Source organism: Mytilus galloprovincialis, chromosome 9 (genome assembly GCF_965363235.1).
Source record: "Mytilus galloprovincialis chromosome 9, xbMytGall1.hap1.1, whole genome shotgun sequence".
Taxonomy (NCBI): domain Eukaryota; kingdom Metazoa; phylum Mollusca; class Bivalvia; order Mytilida; family Mytilidae; genus Mytilus; species Mytilus galloprovincialis.
In genome coordinates this window covers 51147985-51167071 of record NC_134846.1, presented here as the reverse complement: position 1 = coordinate 51167071, position 19087 = coordinate 51147985, and the positions used below count along the sequence as shown (strand labels likewise).

Genomic DNA, 19087 nt, shown 5'->3' with positions numbered 1-19087 from the left:
CAAAATTTCCTTAAAATTACCAATTCAGGGGCAGCAACCCAACAATGGGTTGTCCAATTCATCTGAAAATTTCAGGGCAGATAGATCTTGACCTGATAAACAATTTAACCCCCATGTCAGATTTGCTCTAAATGCTTTGGTTTTTGGGTTATAAGCCAAAAACTGCATTTTACCCCTATGTTCTATTTTTAGCCATGGCGGCCATTTTGGTAGGTTGGCCAGGTCACTGGACACAATTTTCAAACTAGATACCCCAATGATGGTTGTGGCCAAGTTTAGTTCAATTTGGCTCAGTAGTTTCAGAGGAGAAGATTTTTGTAAAAGATAACTAAGATTTATGAAAAATGGTTAAAAATTAACTATAAAGGGCAATAACTCCTAAAGGGGTCAACTGACCATTTCAGTCATGTTGACTTATTTTTATGTCTTAGTTTGCTGAACATTTTTGCTGCTCACAGTTTATCTCTACCTATAATAATATTCATGATAATAACCAAAAACAGCAAAATTTTCTTAAAATTTCCAATTCAGGGGCAGCAACCCAACAACGGGTTGTCCGATTCATCTGAAAATTTCAGGGCTGATAGATCTTGACCTGATAATCAATCTCTAAATGCTTCGGTTTTTGAGTTATAAGCCAAAAACTGTATTTGACCCCTATGTTCTATTTTTAGCAATGGCGACCATGTTTGTTGATAGATCAAAACTTCGGATACAATTTATAAACAAGATACCCTAAGGAACATTCAAGTAAAGTTTGGAAGTATTTGGCTTAGTAGTTTCAGAGGAGAAGATTCTTGAAATAGTTTACGACGACAGACGACGACAGACGACGGACGACGACGGACGCCAAGTGATGGCATAAGCTCACTTTGGCCCTTCGGGCCACGTGAGCTAAAAAAGACAAAAAATGACTGAATTTGTACATGAAATTGGTGTAGAACCCATAAACTGAAGATGATCAGGAATACAAATTGAATTTTGTTTGAGTCAGATTTTTTCCCCCAAAGCCCTTCAGCGCTATCAATTAAAGTTATTTAGTCAAAATTTAACACTAGTATTTAGGTTCATCATAACAAATTGGCAAATACGACCGTATTTTCACCTAAAAAACTACTGTGTACAGACTTACCTGGGCGGTTTTGGAAGTTTTAAATGTTTTTAGATAATTATATAAAAGCTTAATTTATTTTGCATATCTGAAAGATAAAATCGTTTTTGGTGAAGATCTGGATTCAAAATATTTTTTTTGTCCTCTGCTTGAACAGATTTTTTTTTCATCAATTTGGGAATTGATTTTTATTTATTAAAAAGAAAAATACCATTCCCCCTCCTGCCTTTTGAAGTTCAATGATCATTCCCCAAACATTTTCCATCTGAACTTATTATTGTATTTTAGATAAACTATATGTTAATGTAGCCTAGAACATTCGTCATGAACATGCATGAAATATTTGCCACTGAACGTTAACAACCAATCAATATATAGGACATTGTCTTTGTATAAAGCTGGCATTTAAGGTAGCGCCTTCCTCATATTACCCTCTCATCTATGTGTTATTTGATTTATAAATATTCTGAAAAATTTGAGTTAAAACTGTGATATAATGCTTAGTAAAAACACACAAAATCGTACGTCTTTGTGCAGAGTAATATAATACAATATAAGTCATGGAATAGATGACATTATTAAATGTGTTAGAATATACATTCAAATCAATTTGTTTTGTATTTTGTAAACGTTTACACGTTTCCTCTATCATCCTTCAATCAACATTAAAAACATAAATAAGGCCGTTAGTTTTCTTGTCTGAATTGTTTAACATTGTTATTTCGGGGCCTTTTATAGCTGACTATGCGTTATTGGTTTTACTCATTGTATAAAGCCGTACGGTGACCTATAAGTGTGCATTTGTGTGTCATTTTGGTCTCTTGTGGAGAGTAGTCTCATTGGCAATCATACCAAATCTTCTGTTTTTATATTAGTAATACTCGCGGATATTTTCTGGATACACACACTATGCAAACACAATCGTTCATTTATTTAAAAAAAGATTGACCGTTATCAAACTAGTGAAAATTATATCATTCTTGTTGTCTTTGGCAATGATTCAACAAACAGAGATACAGTTATATTTCACGCAAAGTTTGAAAATGTTTTGCTATCAATATATGATAGAACATTAGTATCATCTATCAATTCTAGAATTCTGTGAATTATAACTTGAGATATTTTTTTAACTGTCAATATTTTTTCGATATTGGTAACTGCTGATCTTCTGATAGCATACTCTACAACAATAAATATAAATAATATGATAACTTGTTGCCTTCGTGCATATGGTTAAATAGAATTCATGTAGATGTTATCATTTACATTCATAAACAAAGATAAATGATATCTCCTGATTTAAATAGATATATTTCATGTATATATACTATTTTGTAAACGTGAACAATTTAGCGATTTCAATACATAAACATTTGCGAAGTAGTAAAATTCGCAAATCAACAATTGAACGATAACAAGAACAAACAAATAAAACACATCGCAACATTTCAATGATTAAGATTAAATGTTATAACCACTAAAAATCAAAGTTGTTACATAATTTGAAATCAACTTCGTCTTAGTATTTCAGAAAAATCAAATCAATATAGACTAATTTAACGAGTTCTATTCAAATAATAGTATATCTCCCTTATATCATGTTTATTACAAATATCACATTATATACCTTATTATACTAACAACAACAAACCCTATGGAGGACGTCAGGAGTATAATCTTGGCTAATAACAATTCATCTAAAATATGAAAAATATATTTTGTAAATGAAAGGATTTACATGTAGTAATACAAAAAAGTTAACAATGTAAGTAACGTCACAATACCAAAATTGCACCTAGTTAGCAAACATAGCAGCAGGTATCGTACAATTTTGAAATTATGCATGGTTTTCAATGTAGGTAGATATACTTTTTACCAAACGTTCACAATTTATATCACCTGCTGAAGAATTCACTAGAAAAGGTGAAATATACTGAAACGTCGTCATGGGACGTGTATAAAAAGTAATCTTTTTAAAATGAGCAAATAAAATATTCTACTAGCGTCCATTTCCTATTTAAAAGAATCGTAAGCATTTACTATTATCAAATAGTTCTACATATTTGAAGAAATGAAACAAAAGATCTGTTATCAGATTTTTAAGGATGCTAATTTAAGCATGAATGCAATTTGGGTATTCCTCATTTCAGAATTATTGATCGTGTGGTCGGTTCAAACCTATATTTCTGCGATTCAATATGGGTTCAAAATTAAATTTGTGTAACTATATACAACATAAGCATAACGCAGAATGGAAAATTTTGTCTTGATCATAAAAAATCGTAGATGAAAAAAACTGTCGGTAATGGAATTATATAACATAATTTATGTGTGTTTTTTTTTATACATGTGCAAACGCATTGAAAATGGTTATCAGCGAAGGTACAATGAATTTTAAATATGATGTACATATATGCGATTTCCATGTTGAAATTACTATATGAAGGCATTGATAAAAAATATTAATCAAATCTGAGATGTTACAATTTCTTGTATGTTTAGTCAAGGGTCGCGTTTCCACGAATTACTTAAAATTCCATTCGATTCTTGCTTAGAGAAAATATCTGATTTTGAAGTTTGTCTACATCTGTAAAATATTGATAACAAACAGGAGAGCATAAAAGTCACTCTAGTTTTTACAATGATGTTGCTTATTGGGTCTGTAAAAAAAGATACGATTAGGGCAAACATATACTAGATCATTTAGATAAACTCATTCTAAATGGTTACAAATGTAGCACTGTACTCTGATCTTTTAATATTGGTTTTATTAGTATAAAGTATCGATTTTGTGATTAATCAATTCATACTCAAAACATTATTGCTGTACAACTATGCACATTGATGATTGTACAGTCTGTAGATATCAATATTTTGGTGTAACACAAAATAAAGTTTTCTATACAGACTGCTACAATATAACGAAGTCATGTCACTGCATATGGATAATGGATGAGTACTCATTATTATATGAGTCTTACTAGATATATGTGTTTTTTAACTAGCTGTTTAACCAGCCTTCAGTTACTGTTATATTGTAACTGTGTGTTCTTATGCTGTGCTGTTACGCCATTGTCCTAGGTAATGGGGAGGATAGGTCGCTCGCAAGCATGTTAAATGCCGCCACATTTTATGTTTGCGCCTTTTCAGGTGCTCCCGGATGGTGAGCAGATCATACTGCACATAAATTGCTATGCTGTATAGGATTTGCTTATTGTTGAATGCCGTGCCATGAAATTAAGTTGCTAACGTCTACGTTGTTCAGTCTCTGGTCGAGAGTTGACTCTATGGTAATCATCTTTTATATTGTAGTAAAATTCAATTCGTATCCTTGATAATCAATTAAGATATGTTTTGTTATCGTTTGAAAACAAACATGCGAAAGAACCTACAATGACAAAGGATTTATTTTGACATTTATGTAGTTCATATGTCTATTATGAAAAACCTCTTAATTGTAATTAAGAAATGGCAGATGGTATAAATGTAACGAATGTGATTCCAAATTCCAAAAATGTAGGAGCACGTTTGAAATAAATGTAAATCAAATGTATATTTTGTATTAAATTGAGTCAGATTTGACACTCAAACTCAGTTTTACTTTGTTTAAAACCAATTACCATGTTTGTTAGTTTCTTTAAATTTTGATGAAAACTGTGAGGTTGAATTTTCTTTCACCGTTGAGCTTGGAACTAAAGCAACTGATGCAGTTTTGTGATCTGACAAAAATATAATTGAAAGTAGATTATTATTATAAATCACATTAGAAATAAATCATGTTATTTAACTCTGGCATCACAACAGTAAATGTGCCTTAAGATTACATTTTATTTGTGAATAGTAGGAAAAGTTGAATTTTGGTGCAATTGTTTGAAAAGAAACACGTCAGTTTTTGTTACTTAGTTCTTATTGTAAGTAGATGTCATTTTAATTTCATAAATCATTAACCCAATATATATATCAATTTTTTTCGTTCTATAAGTTTGTTTTATACTTTTTTGTTTAAATTCAAAGTGCACATCTTTAAACAAAATAATAAAAATGTATATTCATACCACCCAAACATATAAAAGGAAGCAATTCTGAGCAATTCTTATCTTGGTAATGGCTCCATTGGATATAGTCACTGTGATAATCCTGGTTATTCTTAACGAAAATTGCAATACATTTCCGTCGTTTCTTGTCTGAAATAGCGATAAAACATCTACGTACTTTTGTGTAATTGATTAAAGTTTTTATAAGTTATAATTCAATAAAGACAACCGTTGTTCCATAAAAAAATGAAACCTGATCATTTCAAGTTCATAAAACTGATGCACAATTTAAATGTAACTGAAATCAACAGTCTAACGTAAGGGTACCCAAATTGCACCTATTTAGAAAAAATAGCAACGGAAATCTTACAAGACAAGATTTCCTAGAGACTAAACAATTTGTATTTTTATGATTTGATACTATGCACATCTTTCAACATAGGTAAACATATTTAGATATACCCTGAACGTTCACAGTATTTATCAACAGATGGACTCTGTTTACTGAAAAAGCAAAATGTACGAAAACGTCATCATGCGACGTCATCAAAACGTCATCTTTTTAAAATTAGCAAATACAATATATTATAAGTACCCATTTCGTAAAATATGAAGAGTAAGCATGGACTAATATCCAATTGTTCAAAATATTTGAAGAAATTAAACAAAAGCTCGGTTATTAGACTTTTGACGATGTGAATTTAAGCATGGATGCAATTTGGGTACTCCTCATTACAGAATCATGGATAGTTTGAAGGTTGATTCAAACCAATTTTGTTATGACTCAATATGGATTAAAAATTAAATTGGTGTACCTATACAATAAAGAAGGATAGGGCTACAAAATAAAAACATTAAGGACATTTATTTCTTGATCATAAAAAAACGTAGGTGAAAAAACTGTCAAAATAGGTGCAATTTGGGTACCGTCACGTTATACATTTTGTTTCTCTAATTTTTGCGCTATTTTCACATTTCCTGACCGGTGTGAGAAAAATATTTCTCCTCACTAGTGAAAAATCTGTTCTCGGCAAATGATTAGTCGAAATTTGATTATGACGTCTAAATGTTTTGTTTTCTTCAGAATTCTCCTATTGTGACTTCATGAAAAAAGGCGACCATGCCTGGTGACGTCGCATATAAAGAACACAAGTTTCTGAAAATCTTTGAAAAAGAAGGATAAAAATCATTAGAGAAACAGATTCCGACACTATAACTCGTGTATTACGATATTTCTCCACTCTCGACAGTTAAATTTTAGTTATTTAAAGAGCTCGGCAAGCCTCGCGCTTTAAATAATAACATTTAACTGTCTCGAGTGGAGACATATCGTAATACACTTGTTGCAGTGTAGGAATCTATATATCTTTGGAATGTTTTTCAGGATTAACCTTCATCTAAAACGTTAAAAAAAAGTAGGAATGCCAAGGAAATCAAGGTAAGTAATATAAACACACCAAGAGCTGTCACCACAGTAGTCATATTTGATCCAGTGCAGAAATGGATTGATACACACATTAATACTGATAGTAAGCAGATTAAAATTAAGAGAGGAAAAAGAGTTTAAAAAGAGTTTACAAACATTAAATAACTGTTAATGCTTACTTGTAGTTGTATTTAATATTTGATATCTGAAATATCGTAGCCAGAGATCTGCTGATGAGTTTCTGGCTGCATTTTGTAGTGTTGTTTTCCAATTAGTACAGTTGTTTACAGCGCTTATCCAATTTGTGTGCAGACCATTCTTCCCTTCAATTTGAAAGAAAAATCATTTGAAATGAAAACAATCGTTCAAGGATATTTAACGTCATATATATAAATATGCATAAGTCAGTAATTTTGCATTTACAAAATAGCGAATCTGTTTTTTCCTTAAAATCATTCTTGATATTCGAGCACCAGCTTTGAAAGAAGTAATAGGGTTAACATATAGTACAAATTTTAATTGCAAGATAGAGTTAATATTGGTCAATCTATAATATAAAGCAGTTTCGTCTAATCCTTAATTGCATTGATTTCTAGTTTCTTTATTTATATCAGATGTATGTTGTGATTTACTTATCATCTTTAGAAAAAAAAGATTATATTTTTGTATACTCCAAAAACAATGTAGCCGTATGCGTTAACAAATAGGTCTTATAACAGAATCTGTATCTGCATTGCTCCAATTAGTTGATTGCGGTAACATGAAATAAAACTGATCATTTCCTTTATTTTGAGTCAAGAAAACTTTCGACAATCCTTGTACACAGAGTGATGTTAAGTTTCATAATTTTCGCAACCGGGAAGTAATTGTACGGCAGGTGCTGAAATATATTACACGCTACAATTCGGCCCAGTTCATTTCCAAATAGATTACAAAATCTAAGGTTTCACGTGCTCTCCGTGACAAAGTTTAAACAATGCATAGAAAATAAAGTGAGTCTTAAAAGAGGGACGAAACATTCTAGAGGGACATTCAAACCTATTAATAGAAAATTAACTGACAACACCATAACTTAAAAAGAAGACAAACAAACAGACAGACAAACAAACAATAGTTCATGAAACACACCCCAAAGACTAAGAAACATGAACTCTGCCAAAAACTGGGGGTGATTTCAGGTGCTCCGGAATGATTGACAAATTAAATAATCCAGGTTTGTAAGAAGAAAGACCGAATGCATTTTTTCACAGATTACAGTACATACTGAAACGTTCTACATTTATTTAGTAAATTTATTTTTAAAGTTGTTTAAAACCGTTTTGTGCTAATGCAGACTTGTTCTTAGGTAAACAGGATTAATATGCATATTTATTCAATTTGGGTTTCTATTACATAAATTACAGCATAGAAGTATTAGAAATCATCGCCAGTTTTAAGTCTATAATTGATTATCCTACTCTTTTAACCTGATTCTTTACAATGTGAGGACACGACATCGCAATTTATGATGTTTAACTACTAGACTAATTATTTTCTTTAAATGAAACGTAAATTAAATAAGACTGTCATTATAATATGAATACATACCGTCATAAGTATGCATTTTACTTGTTCACGCCATGATTGAATCTCAATATACATAGGTGAAAAACCCTTTATCAAAAGGGCAAGTCATATAGAGAAATACACAATCATATATAATATACTTAATATACTTAGCTACATATAAACCTAAACATCAGTTTGAATTGTTGCATTGAAATATTAAAAAAAAAAACGTATTAGACGTATTATTTGGAAAATATTTATTAGATGGAGCTAGTCATTTGGATTCAATATAAAAAAAAGATTTATAGACATTTACCTTTTCCATTACATTCGAATCCATGAAATATGGAGTAGCAGTTATCGTCGTAGTTGTAGCCATTCTTTGTAGCAACACAATGGTATGAGTAATAAAACATACTTCGTCTTGAAACCGTTACATCTTAACATGAAAATGGAATTAAATATCAACTTTTCATAGATTAAATATATACTAGAACACACCCGTGATATCGCGGGTCCGTCACTGAATTAAAGTATTTAACTATGCGCAAGCCTTATTTCAGTATTATTATTGTCATCTGATACAGTTATGCTGATTATAAGATACACAGTTTTCTCTGCTTTCAAATCTTTCTGTTTGAACCCGTCGCACTGGAACTTATTAATTATTGGTTATATTAATTATTTGGAAAACAAAAGATCCTAAATTAGTTATAAATAAAGTTGAATTCTTTGATTCGCTGTTTTATGTCATGACGCTAACACATTGAAAACTGTACCTATACGCCTTATTTTAAGTCCAGATTTTTAGTATTCGTTTGTTATCTTGGAAAGTCTTACTGATTAAAATACTACAATGGGTAACAATTTGACAATGATTGATCGAATTTAGTAGTGTCAACCCTGTGATTAGTATTCGTATTGTTATCTTAGAAAGTCTTGCTGATTAAAATACTACAATGGGTAACAATTTGACAATGATTGATCGAATTTAGTAGTGTCAACCATGTGATTATGACTCGTGTATATAGCATAATCCTAAATACACCGTTTGGTGGTGCGCCTGTCAGATGGCGAACGTACAGATAAGGTAATAGGTAACAGGTGAATATACTTTTGGTGTCGGTATCGGACTCGACATGGAACTTCTTAACTATTGACAACATTAATTACTCGGAAAACAAAAGGGCCTGGAGTGGTGTAATTTTTAATCTACACCTTTGTACTATATTAGTTATATATAAAGTTGAATTCTTTAATTCGTCGTTTTTACGTGATGACGGCTGACAAATTGGACCTCGTTATTTTAGTATTATTAGAACACACCCGCGAAATCATTGGCATTCAGAGCGTAGTTTAAAGTACGTAAAGTGTTGTTGGAAGAATTTTGTAAAATACAGAATGACTGGAGAATTTCAGCAAAAGTATCATAAATCATAGGTTATTGGGGACAGGAAAATGTTTTTTTACCCTCCACCTTTATTTCCAAAGTTCCCAAGTTTTGTTTTTCTATCAATTTCAATATGAACATACATTTAGTATGTTATGAACATTTATTTAAGTAAGGAGCCTGTAATTCATTGGTTGTTGTTTGTTTATGTGTTACATATTTGTTTTTCGTTCATTTTTTGTACATAAATAAGGCCGCTAGTTTTCTCGTTTGCATTGTTTTACATTGTCATTTCGGGCCTTTTGAAGCTGAGTATGCGGTATGGGCTTTGCTCTTTTGTTGAAGGCCGTACGGTGACCTATATATATATATAGTTGTTAATATCTGTGTCATTTTGGTCTCTTGTGGAGAGTTGTCTTAACATGGCAATCATACCACATTTTCTTTTTTTTTTATGTAATCAATGAATTTTGTAAAAGATTTAATGACTGGAGAATTTCAGAAAAAGTATCAAAAGTTCACATGAATAATTTTAGCGCGTATCTGTATATTATGAACGTTCATTACTATATACATAAAGCGTATTTACTTTCAATTCTAAGTTAACTAATCGATCCATGGTGATCATTGATATAGTATACAGACCCTCTCTATTTAATAAACTCTGTGACCGCCGTGGATAGTAAACTTGAAAATGATAGCAGATAAAATTCTGAAAATACACTTTATTCGTAGTATATGTATGTTCAAAGTATACAGAAAAAACGCAAACCGCCGTGGATAGTAAACTTGAAAATGATAGCGGATAAAATTCTGAAAATGCACTTTATTCGTAGTATATGTATGTTCAAAGTATACAGAAAAAACGCAAACCGGAAGACTAATCTGACTTAAAATTTCGTAAAATGACGGGACAATATCCGGATGCCTTTTTTCTCGTTTTTCTCCTAAAATAACTCAATCTGAATAATCATATGAATGGATGACAAATACGACTATGCACTGCACCTATAGGACACAAAGGCGTGTTGATTAATTTATTCTGGAAAGAAGAGAAGCGACACCAAAAATGAGGTCTTCTCGTTTAATAGTATAGAAGTTTTGTATTTCAATTTGATGTACTTGGTCAAATGACATAGAACATGTTAGATATCGATACTAACCAATAAACGTAACAGTTTTCATATTGGACATAGATATAGGAAAATGCGGTATGAGTGTTAATGAGACATTCTAAATCCAAGTCACATTTTGTAAAAATGTAAACCATGACAGGTAAACGAACGGCCTTCAACACGGTGGCTTGGCTCTCACTGAAAGACAAGATATAAATGGAACACATGTTCAAAAATTACCTATGCCTTTCAGCATAATTAATTGTTTTAATTAGTGATAATAAATTATATATGTTATGCACAAAAGGGTAAATAAACGTTGATCTAAAGTTGTTTTATTTACCTTTAATATTTTTAACTGAAGATAAATTTTCATATTGAATATGACTTTTTTTATTTGTTGAGTACAACGTGAATGAAATGTATGACTATCACTGTTTTGAATCTACCTGGCTTATATTTGAATAACGGAACACCAAATCCTGATGAACAGAAAACCGAGTCTCTGTGACACGGTGATATACAACCCTTGGTATCAGTTACTGGATACGTTTCAATATTTGAAATACATAAACAGGTCGTTATCTGAAAAAAAGAACAAAAGTGATTGCCGATGACATAACATACAATTTGAAAGTAAAACTTGCCTTTTTTTAGAATTATCGTCAGTCTTATTAATTTCAAGGACGTAAGGAGTACAAAGTTTGCCATGAGTTTGCAAAAAAGAAATGTTCTACATGTTTATGGTTGGTGCAGATTCATAAGATTGTGGGTTTGTTGTCGACGTGGCGCCCCTTTTCTCATATTGGTTTAATTGATTGAATTAAGATTGTTTTTTATCTAGTAAAAGTCTGAAATTAAGTCGCCTTTATTAACGACTTTAATTATTCATTATTCAATTTCATCTCAAACCATTCCAATACCAGCTTTATCAAATTCCATAAATCGATTGAAAAGATAGAAATTAAGATAATATTTCAACTGAACCAGATGCAACAACTATATAACCATCTCATCTTATGCATGCATTACCAGCCATAAAAATCAACACGTAGTCAAAATGTCACAATCGGTAAATATGCAATATGTTTTATATAAGAACTTTAGAAACACAAAACAAAACCAACCTCGCCGTGCCTTTCTCCTATTTAGTAGCGAGAACATTTTTTTATTTATATTATCAAACAATGTACATGTTTTGTTTTATCCTGTAATTCAAAAGTTCAAAAGGTGACCATGAAAAGAAGTGCCACACATAAACAGAAATTTTCAAATTTCCGTTCGTTTGAAACAGAATCGGAGTAATGGGATATTTCATTTGTACACGTACAACGAAGCAATACATAAAGTGTGCATTGTTTTATTTGTACAATAGGGTGATTGTATATGAATACAAAGACCACAGGACGATTTTTGTATTTAAAAATCAAAGATTGCGAAAACAGACTTCCAGATTGTCTAGTAGTTAAAAGTTTTAAGTTAGAAAATTAGTTTGATTTGACACCATACATACTTACATAGTATGCAAAATAATTCATATTTGTACAATGAATCGCACATTTAAAAATATCATCTTTAGCTGAAATGAACATCCTTTCGTTATTTGAAAAGTATGTAGACAATCGATGTTCTTTTTCCTTTGGTATGTGAATGTCAATACAGCCTGTAAGTATATTCATCTGTTAAAGAAGAAGTAAAATCACAAAATTCAATAAAAATAAAAGAAAAATGTTTCAAACGGTAAATGCGCAATACATCAGTAAACGTGCAACACAATCTATGTTACCTACATATCGATTTACTCGTATTGTAAACCGACACGGATTATGCATATATTGCATTGTTTTTTGGTCGTGGAAAACGTCTTTAATATACAAATATAGGCAACTTAAATTTGATATCGCGATTGAATTTTGGTTCTGTTTAAAAAATCGAATAATTGAGTATGTTCAAATTCGAACTTCTGTGAAAACGGCCATTTGTATTGTTTCATTTTAGTTCAGTATTATTTCGAACAAATAATGACATAAATCATATGAAATTCAAATGAATAAAAACAATGTATTAATGACAATGTCTCCTTTATGTTAATTCAGATATTCGTTAGTATGCATTTAAAATCTCATTAAAGGTTTAACTTATAAGTACCATAAAAAAATGCCCAGTCTGAAAACAACTCTTGTGTTGAAGTCCAAGCATAAAATCCATTATTTTCTTCATATTCATTGTTTGGAAATAACATGCTGAGCTGTGGAACTGAACAACTACTTTTAGCTGCTTCCCAACTAACTGCAATTTACAAAAACATAAATATCTTGTTATCAAACAACATACAGTACACAAAAAGAGATATGAACAAGAGAAATAAACTAAAAAATAATCATAGCATAGAAGGCAAATGCTTTGTTAAATAACTTACGAATTGTATCAACTGTAGATTTTTTAAACAAGAGAAAAAGTCAGAAATAAAGAATTAAGTGATGTTTTATTTCGTCTGGTCGGATTTTGTCTGAGTTATTAGGTTTTCCATATTTATGTGTTCGACAAAATGATATATCGGTGTTTCTGGTAGATCGCAAGTTCTTGAGGATCAGGTCTTTTGACAAGAAGTCTTTGGTCCACAGGCTACACAATTAGGTCAAAATGAAAAATATCAATGTCAACGTTCAAGTTTATTTTTTTAGCGACCTACTTAAATGTCATTGCATCTCTTCATAAACAGTATAGATATCGACATATATTTTTGTCATATTGTAAGTTACGATGCCAATACATTTTGATCCAAGTTCTCGGGTGACTATTAGCAGAGCTTTTGCCCTTTGATATTAAAAGAACTGTTTATCCTGATCCTCTTTTAAATCAAGCATGTTATAATTTTTTGATCTTTTAATTTGAGAAGATTGAACTTTTACATGAACACTGAGGTGAATGTCAATGATAAATGAACATTTTGACATTAAAAGACGGGCGAAAGATACCAGAGGGACAGCCAAACTCATAAATTGGAAATAAACCTACAACGCGTGTACGCCATGGGTAAAAAAAGAAAAAAGACAAACAGACAAATAAATGTACACAAGACCTAACATAGAAAACTAAAGGCTTAGCAACACGAACCCCACAAAAAATTGAAGGGATTTCAGGTGTTCCGGAAGGGTAAGCAGAACATGTTATTGATATTCAATTAGAACTTACAATTAAATTGTTTAAGAAATGTTGGCAGATATTTAAAATCAATCAGATGACATTATAGAAGTTAATCCGCTTTTGATACTTAAATTTCTCATTAATAAGATTAATACTGATATATGATTCGGTTACGGTGTTTGTAGTATTAGATAAAGTTACCATGACCTTGAATTTTTTTAACCGAAACTAACATGATGTTAACCAGAAAAAGAAACTAAATAGTTTTTTTAATTATTTTAATGTAAGTTATCACATTATCTCCCTAATTCTGTAAAATATAATTAAGAATCAGTGAAACATATTTTAACATTTGTCAAACCTTAAAATATTGATCATAGCCATACTTTCATAAACACTTTTAATAACTCATATATTTTCCAGTGTAAAATAAGTCTTTTACTTATTTCTTAAAAGACTACATATTCATCACAGTTATATAAAGCTGAGACTACTATAACGTGTTATAGTAGTCTCAGTATAAAGGAAATATATATCCATAACTTTTTTTTTAATTAAGGTTTTAACAAGTGTGACTTTATCGGTGAAAAGATTTTCTGTTGTTTTCAGAACTTAAGTTAATAATATATAGATTTTTAGATTTTTTTCTCTCAGGTAGACAAACGGAAGAATATTTACGCACTGTCAAATGAAAATGATCTTTTCGATGATTTTGTTCTCGTCCGAGCTAAAATATATTTTAAGTAGTTAAAACTTTGTCACTATTCTTCATGCTTTTTTTTGTTTATTGAAACTAGGATTTTGTAAAAAATGTATTAAATATCTCTGTAGAATTTTGTTAAACTTTGCATATCATTGGCGTGTCATATTGTGATCTCTGTGGAGTATGTAGAGTACCTTCTGTGTTCAGTTCTTTTCTCAGTTAAAGTTACCCTATTTCATAGTCTATTTGTATGGAAGATGTATTTATGTCAGGGTTACATTATTATAAACACTTAAAATGGAATGGGAAGGTCAATATGTTTTTATATGTGATAAAACATATTGATTTTTTCCTCTATTCATTATTCATTTCCTTCCCTTTTCCCTTATGTATTTTCAGAATTTACATGCTTTATATGAAACACTGGAACGAACGTACTATGCGACCTTTCCAAATATAATGAGACACAAGTTATAAAAACTAATCTTTTTCATATAAATTACGTTATGCCTATTTATATTTTTACAGTTATAATGTTAGTTTGTTGTAATATACTGTAATATATTTAGGTGGCACACAACAATCATAAATCAAATAAGAACACAATTATTGCTAAAATAAGGAAAAACACAAAAACAAAATAAAAATAACACCGATTAAGCATTTAGCTCTGATCCCTTGTTTGGTTTCGTTACAATGTGTAGTCATACAGCTCGTAAAATTGGTACCGTCAATGGTATCACTACTATTTTTTTGGATGCAATTGATGAATTAGACTTCGGTTGTTCAAATATTATGGATTCTTACATAACTGAGAAGACATTCACTGTCGAATTAGGAACTAGAACGCACAATCTTCTGATGTGATTTAACAACTTTTTTTTCATTAAGAGTATCACGACGGGTGTCATTAGCTGAGCAGGAACTGTGAACCCTTCTAAGTCACTCGAATTCAATCTCGGTTTTTAAATTGTTTTTATTTCTCAATCTTTAATTCTATAAATAATATTTTGTTACGATTGAGAAAAAAAAGAAGTCTTTATAATCTGAGGTTGAACTCGTGTACTTCTGAAAGGTCAGCAGTTCCTGTCCAGCTAGTGACGTTGGATATGTAACTCCTGAAAAAAAGAAAGTTATTCAGTCATATCGGAAGATTATGCATCATAAATTATAACACTACCGTTAAACATTATTAATTAAAAAAGTATGAACACAAAAACAAAAACATTCGGACAAAATTGTTACCGGTAAGACAACACAGACATTTTGAAATGTAATATGACATTATACAACACTGAAAACGCAATTATTTAAAAAAATGTGAAAATTGTAAATTGGTGGTCACTTGATCACTTGTGAAAGAGTTACGAAAGATACCAGAGGGACAGTCAAACTCATAGATCGAAAATAAACTGACAACGCCATGGCTAAAAATAAACATGCAGTATGCAGCGGTAAACCATATTATGATGTTGTCCTTAAACCATTTGAAACTAAATATAAAATAGTCTCATTGAAAGCACTTTTCCTTTATCTAGAAAATTCCTGCAATATTTTGCAAAATGGAAGAACTTTACCCCATAGTCTGACTCTACTAAAAGGTGTGTTATACAGAAAGGCTATTAATAGGAAAATTGAAAACCAAAAACCTTTTGTTTGAACCGAACCTCATTCTCATTTTCCTGATTTTCCTAGTTATTTTTATTAGTTTATGTCATTGACAATACAATCGCCTTCATGAGACTCATCAATGACGCTCGGATCAAAACATTTAGAAAGCTAAACAAGTACAAATTTGAAGAGCATTGATGACCCAAAGATCTAAAAGATTGTGCCAAAGACGGCTTAGGTTATCTTTGCCTCACATAGAGAAGGTATAAGGTGTACACTATATGATTATTCAGTATTTTTTTAAATGAAAACTGAACAGTGTATTCAAATCGCTTTATAGTGAGGATGTAAACAGGTGAAAATATGATATGAAATTCTCCTATCAATCAGCAGAGAATTAGTTATGGAATTGTTTTTCCCTTAAATATTGGAATATTATAGAAAACTATTCATGCTCTGTTTAATGGCTCCCTGTTATGTTAACAAAATGTGTAACAAACTACATGAATTTAAGTAAAATAACAATAAGGGCAATAGGAAATATGTCAACAAGTTAAATCCATTTAAAGGAAAAAAAACAACATAAAATACAACTACACCTGATGTAAGTCCTGGCTAGCATTTACCATTGACAACCCTCATAATTATACCAAAACATATATAAGTTCAGTTGTCTTAAAATTACATTTCTATATTTATTACAGCAACATCTGTATTTTGAGAAGTTATCACTTAGTTGGTACGATCTCACATCGCTTGTGCTTTCCTTTGTCACACCCTTAAAATATTTATGCTGTAAACGTTTAACTAATCTGATTAAATCATATTGATTTCAAGTAAATCCTTTCTGTGACTTCAATTCTAAAAAAAACCTGATTTACAGTACTGTAATAATTTGACAACGATTTTAGGCTGACAGCTGATATAAGATTCTCTTAATTTGAAAAAAAATGTAAATGAAACAATATGAAACGCAAGTGCGGCTAAATGCTTACCTTTTGTTTGGTTCAGATATTCTTTAGAACAAGCAATCACGACCAAATACGTTAAATGAAAAACAGAACGCATTATTTGTTATTGTGAAATGCAATTTACACAGTTGCCATATAAATATTAACAAATGTACATATTATACATGTTTTATATACATGTATATTTGCGTATCTGACAAGGAAACAAACTCGCATGAAACCATGGCAACATATTCAATTATTAATAAGTGAATTTGTCAAACATTATTTTTCAATTTACATTTTTTCCGTCGTGCTGCTAAAAATAAACTTTCATTCCTTCCAACATAAATATTAAGGGAATCGTTTATATTCATGACAGCAGGTGAATGTTTTCTATGTCATATGAACATTTATTACGTAAACTAATAATACAAGTATTGGAAGGCTCGTTATTCAAATGATAAAAAAAACTGTTTTTCAAAGCAAGTTATGTGTGATTGTACATTTAGTACAACATACAGTTGAAATTTAAACATGTAAGTCGTGAAATTTTAAACATAAAAAATCGTAATTTTAAACCGCCTCTCCTGCACTATTTTGTGAACTGCACCAACTCCCTCATAAGGACCACAAGAAAAATTCTAATGATTTCTCACAAGAAAGTATTGTAATGGTCACTTGAAGAAGGCTCGAAAGCTGAATTAACATATGTTTTGTTAGGGGGTTTGAGTAATTAAATTTGCTGGCTAACTGGTTACATTTACTAGCTTACTGGTTAAATGGACTTTGACATTGTTTAAAAGATCGAGAAGTTGCACAAAGGGGATTTCTAATTGATGAAAGTAAGTGAAACAAAACAACAAATTTGGAACATTGTCAGTGTTGAAATGTCTTAAATTCACAAAGGGTTTGAATGGAAAATATACAACAAGTAAATTTTAATTTATATAATATACATCTAGTAGCTATTCAGTATAGTGAGAACCTGTTGTATGATGTAGGTACTGTTTAAAAAGATAAATGAGTTTTTTTTTTTATCAATACTGGACATCTAGCTTTCTTCAAAAGGACAAAATATAACTCCTTAATTTGACAATTATGGTCTTATTAACTTTTTTTAGATCTTACTTTGCTGAACATTATTGCTGTTTAAAGTTTATATCTATTTATATTAATATTCAAGATAATAACCAAAAAACTGCAAAATTTCCAATTTAGTAGCAGCAACCAAACAATGGGTTGTTCGATTCGTCTGAAATTTCAGGGCTGATAGATTTTGACCAATTGAACAATATTACCCCATGCCAGATTTGCTTTAAAAGCTTTAGTTTTATAGATATAAGCAAAAAACTGCATTTGACACCTATGATCTATTTTTAGCCATTGTGTCCATGTTTGTCGATGGATCAAAACCTCGGATACAATTTATAAACAAGATACCCTAAAGAACATTTAGGTGAAGTTTGAAGGTATTTTGCCCAGTAGTTTCAGAGGAGAAGATTTTTTAAATAGTTTACGACGACAGACGACGACGGACGCCAAGTGATGGTATAAGCTCGCATGGGGTGATTGTGATAAATTGTTTTAAGGCAAACGAAAAAAAATGAATCTCCTGCAATTTGCTTTTGCTAGATCGACCTATTGGTAAAATATATGATATTACAATTTGATACGTTGTCGATATAAAAAACACAACTTTAATGATATTGTTTTGGTGTATTTGTTGTTTATATCATTCACAGTGTTTAAATAAAAAAAACTATGAAAAAAAATAAATGGACGGCCTAGATTTCTTGTTTTCTTAAATCTCCCCTTTGTTTATCATGTTACAATAATGTACAGGTATCAAGATTTATCAGAAATATCAGGCTTATAACAAAGTACGCCAGATCCGGGTAAACTTTTAATATTTGCTCTGAAATCCAAGTTCTTTCGTTAAATATTTGAAATCAGCTTGGTGGAACACAACTAGGTTTGCACTGTGTTATGGAAGGGTATAAATAAGTACTATCCATGATTTGGTCAATAAATCTGCAAAATTGATTGTCT

The 19087-nt window shown here is 30.7% G+C and overlaps 1 protein-coding gene across 1 annotated transcript; it reads right to left on the bottom strand.

The window, feature by feature from the left end:
- Window positions 1-2024: 2024 nt before the first annotated feature.
- LOC143046959 (uncharacterized) lies at window positions 2025-17218 on the bottom strand. Its single transcript, XM_076219992.1, has 10 exons — window positions 17081-17218; window positions 12773-12913; window positions 12142-12287; window positions 11074-11209; window positions 8436-8558; window positions 6751-6894; window positions 5167-5295; window positions 4732-4830; window positions 2739-2808; window positions 2025-2292 (listed from the first exon to the last, which is right to left on the bottom strand). The coding sequence occupies exons 1-10, from the start codon at window positions 17151-17153 to the stop codon at window positions 2238-2240; spliced, it is 1116 nt and encodes a 371-aa protein (XP_076076107.1). The 5' UTR covers window positions 17154-17218; the 3' UTR covers window positions 2025-2237.
- Window positions 17219-19087: the final 1869 nt, after the last annotated feature.

Bases quoted from the DNA above. Each gene is read 5' to 3' on its own strand.
- LOC143046959 (XM_076219992.1), bottom strand. From the start codon at position 17,153: ATGCGTTCTGTTTTTCATTTAACGTATTTGGTCGTGATTGCTTGTTCT. The intron at 11,210-12,141 runs GTAAGTATGTAT...TCTTTTTTTCAG, and splicing joins TGAATTATTTTGCATACTAT to ATAACGACCTGTTTATGTAT. The intron at 5,296-6,750 runs GTAAGCATTAAC...TCGCTATTTCAG, and splicing joins AATATTAAATACAACTACAA to ACAAGAAACGACGGAAATGT.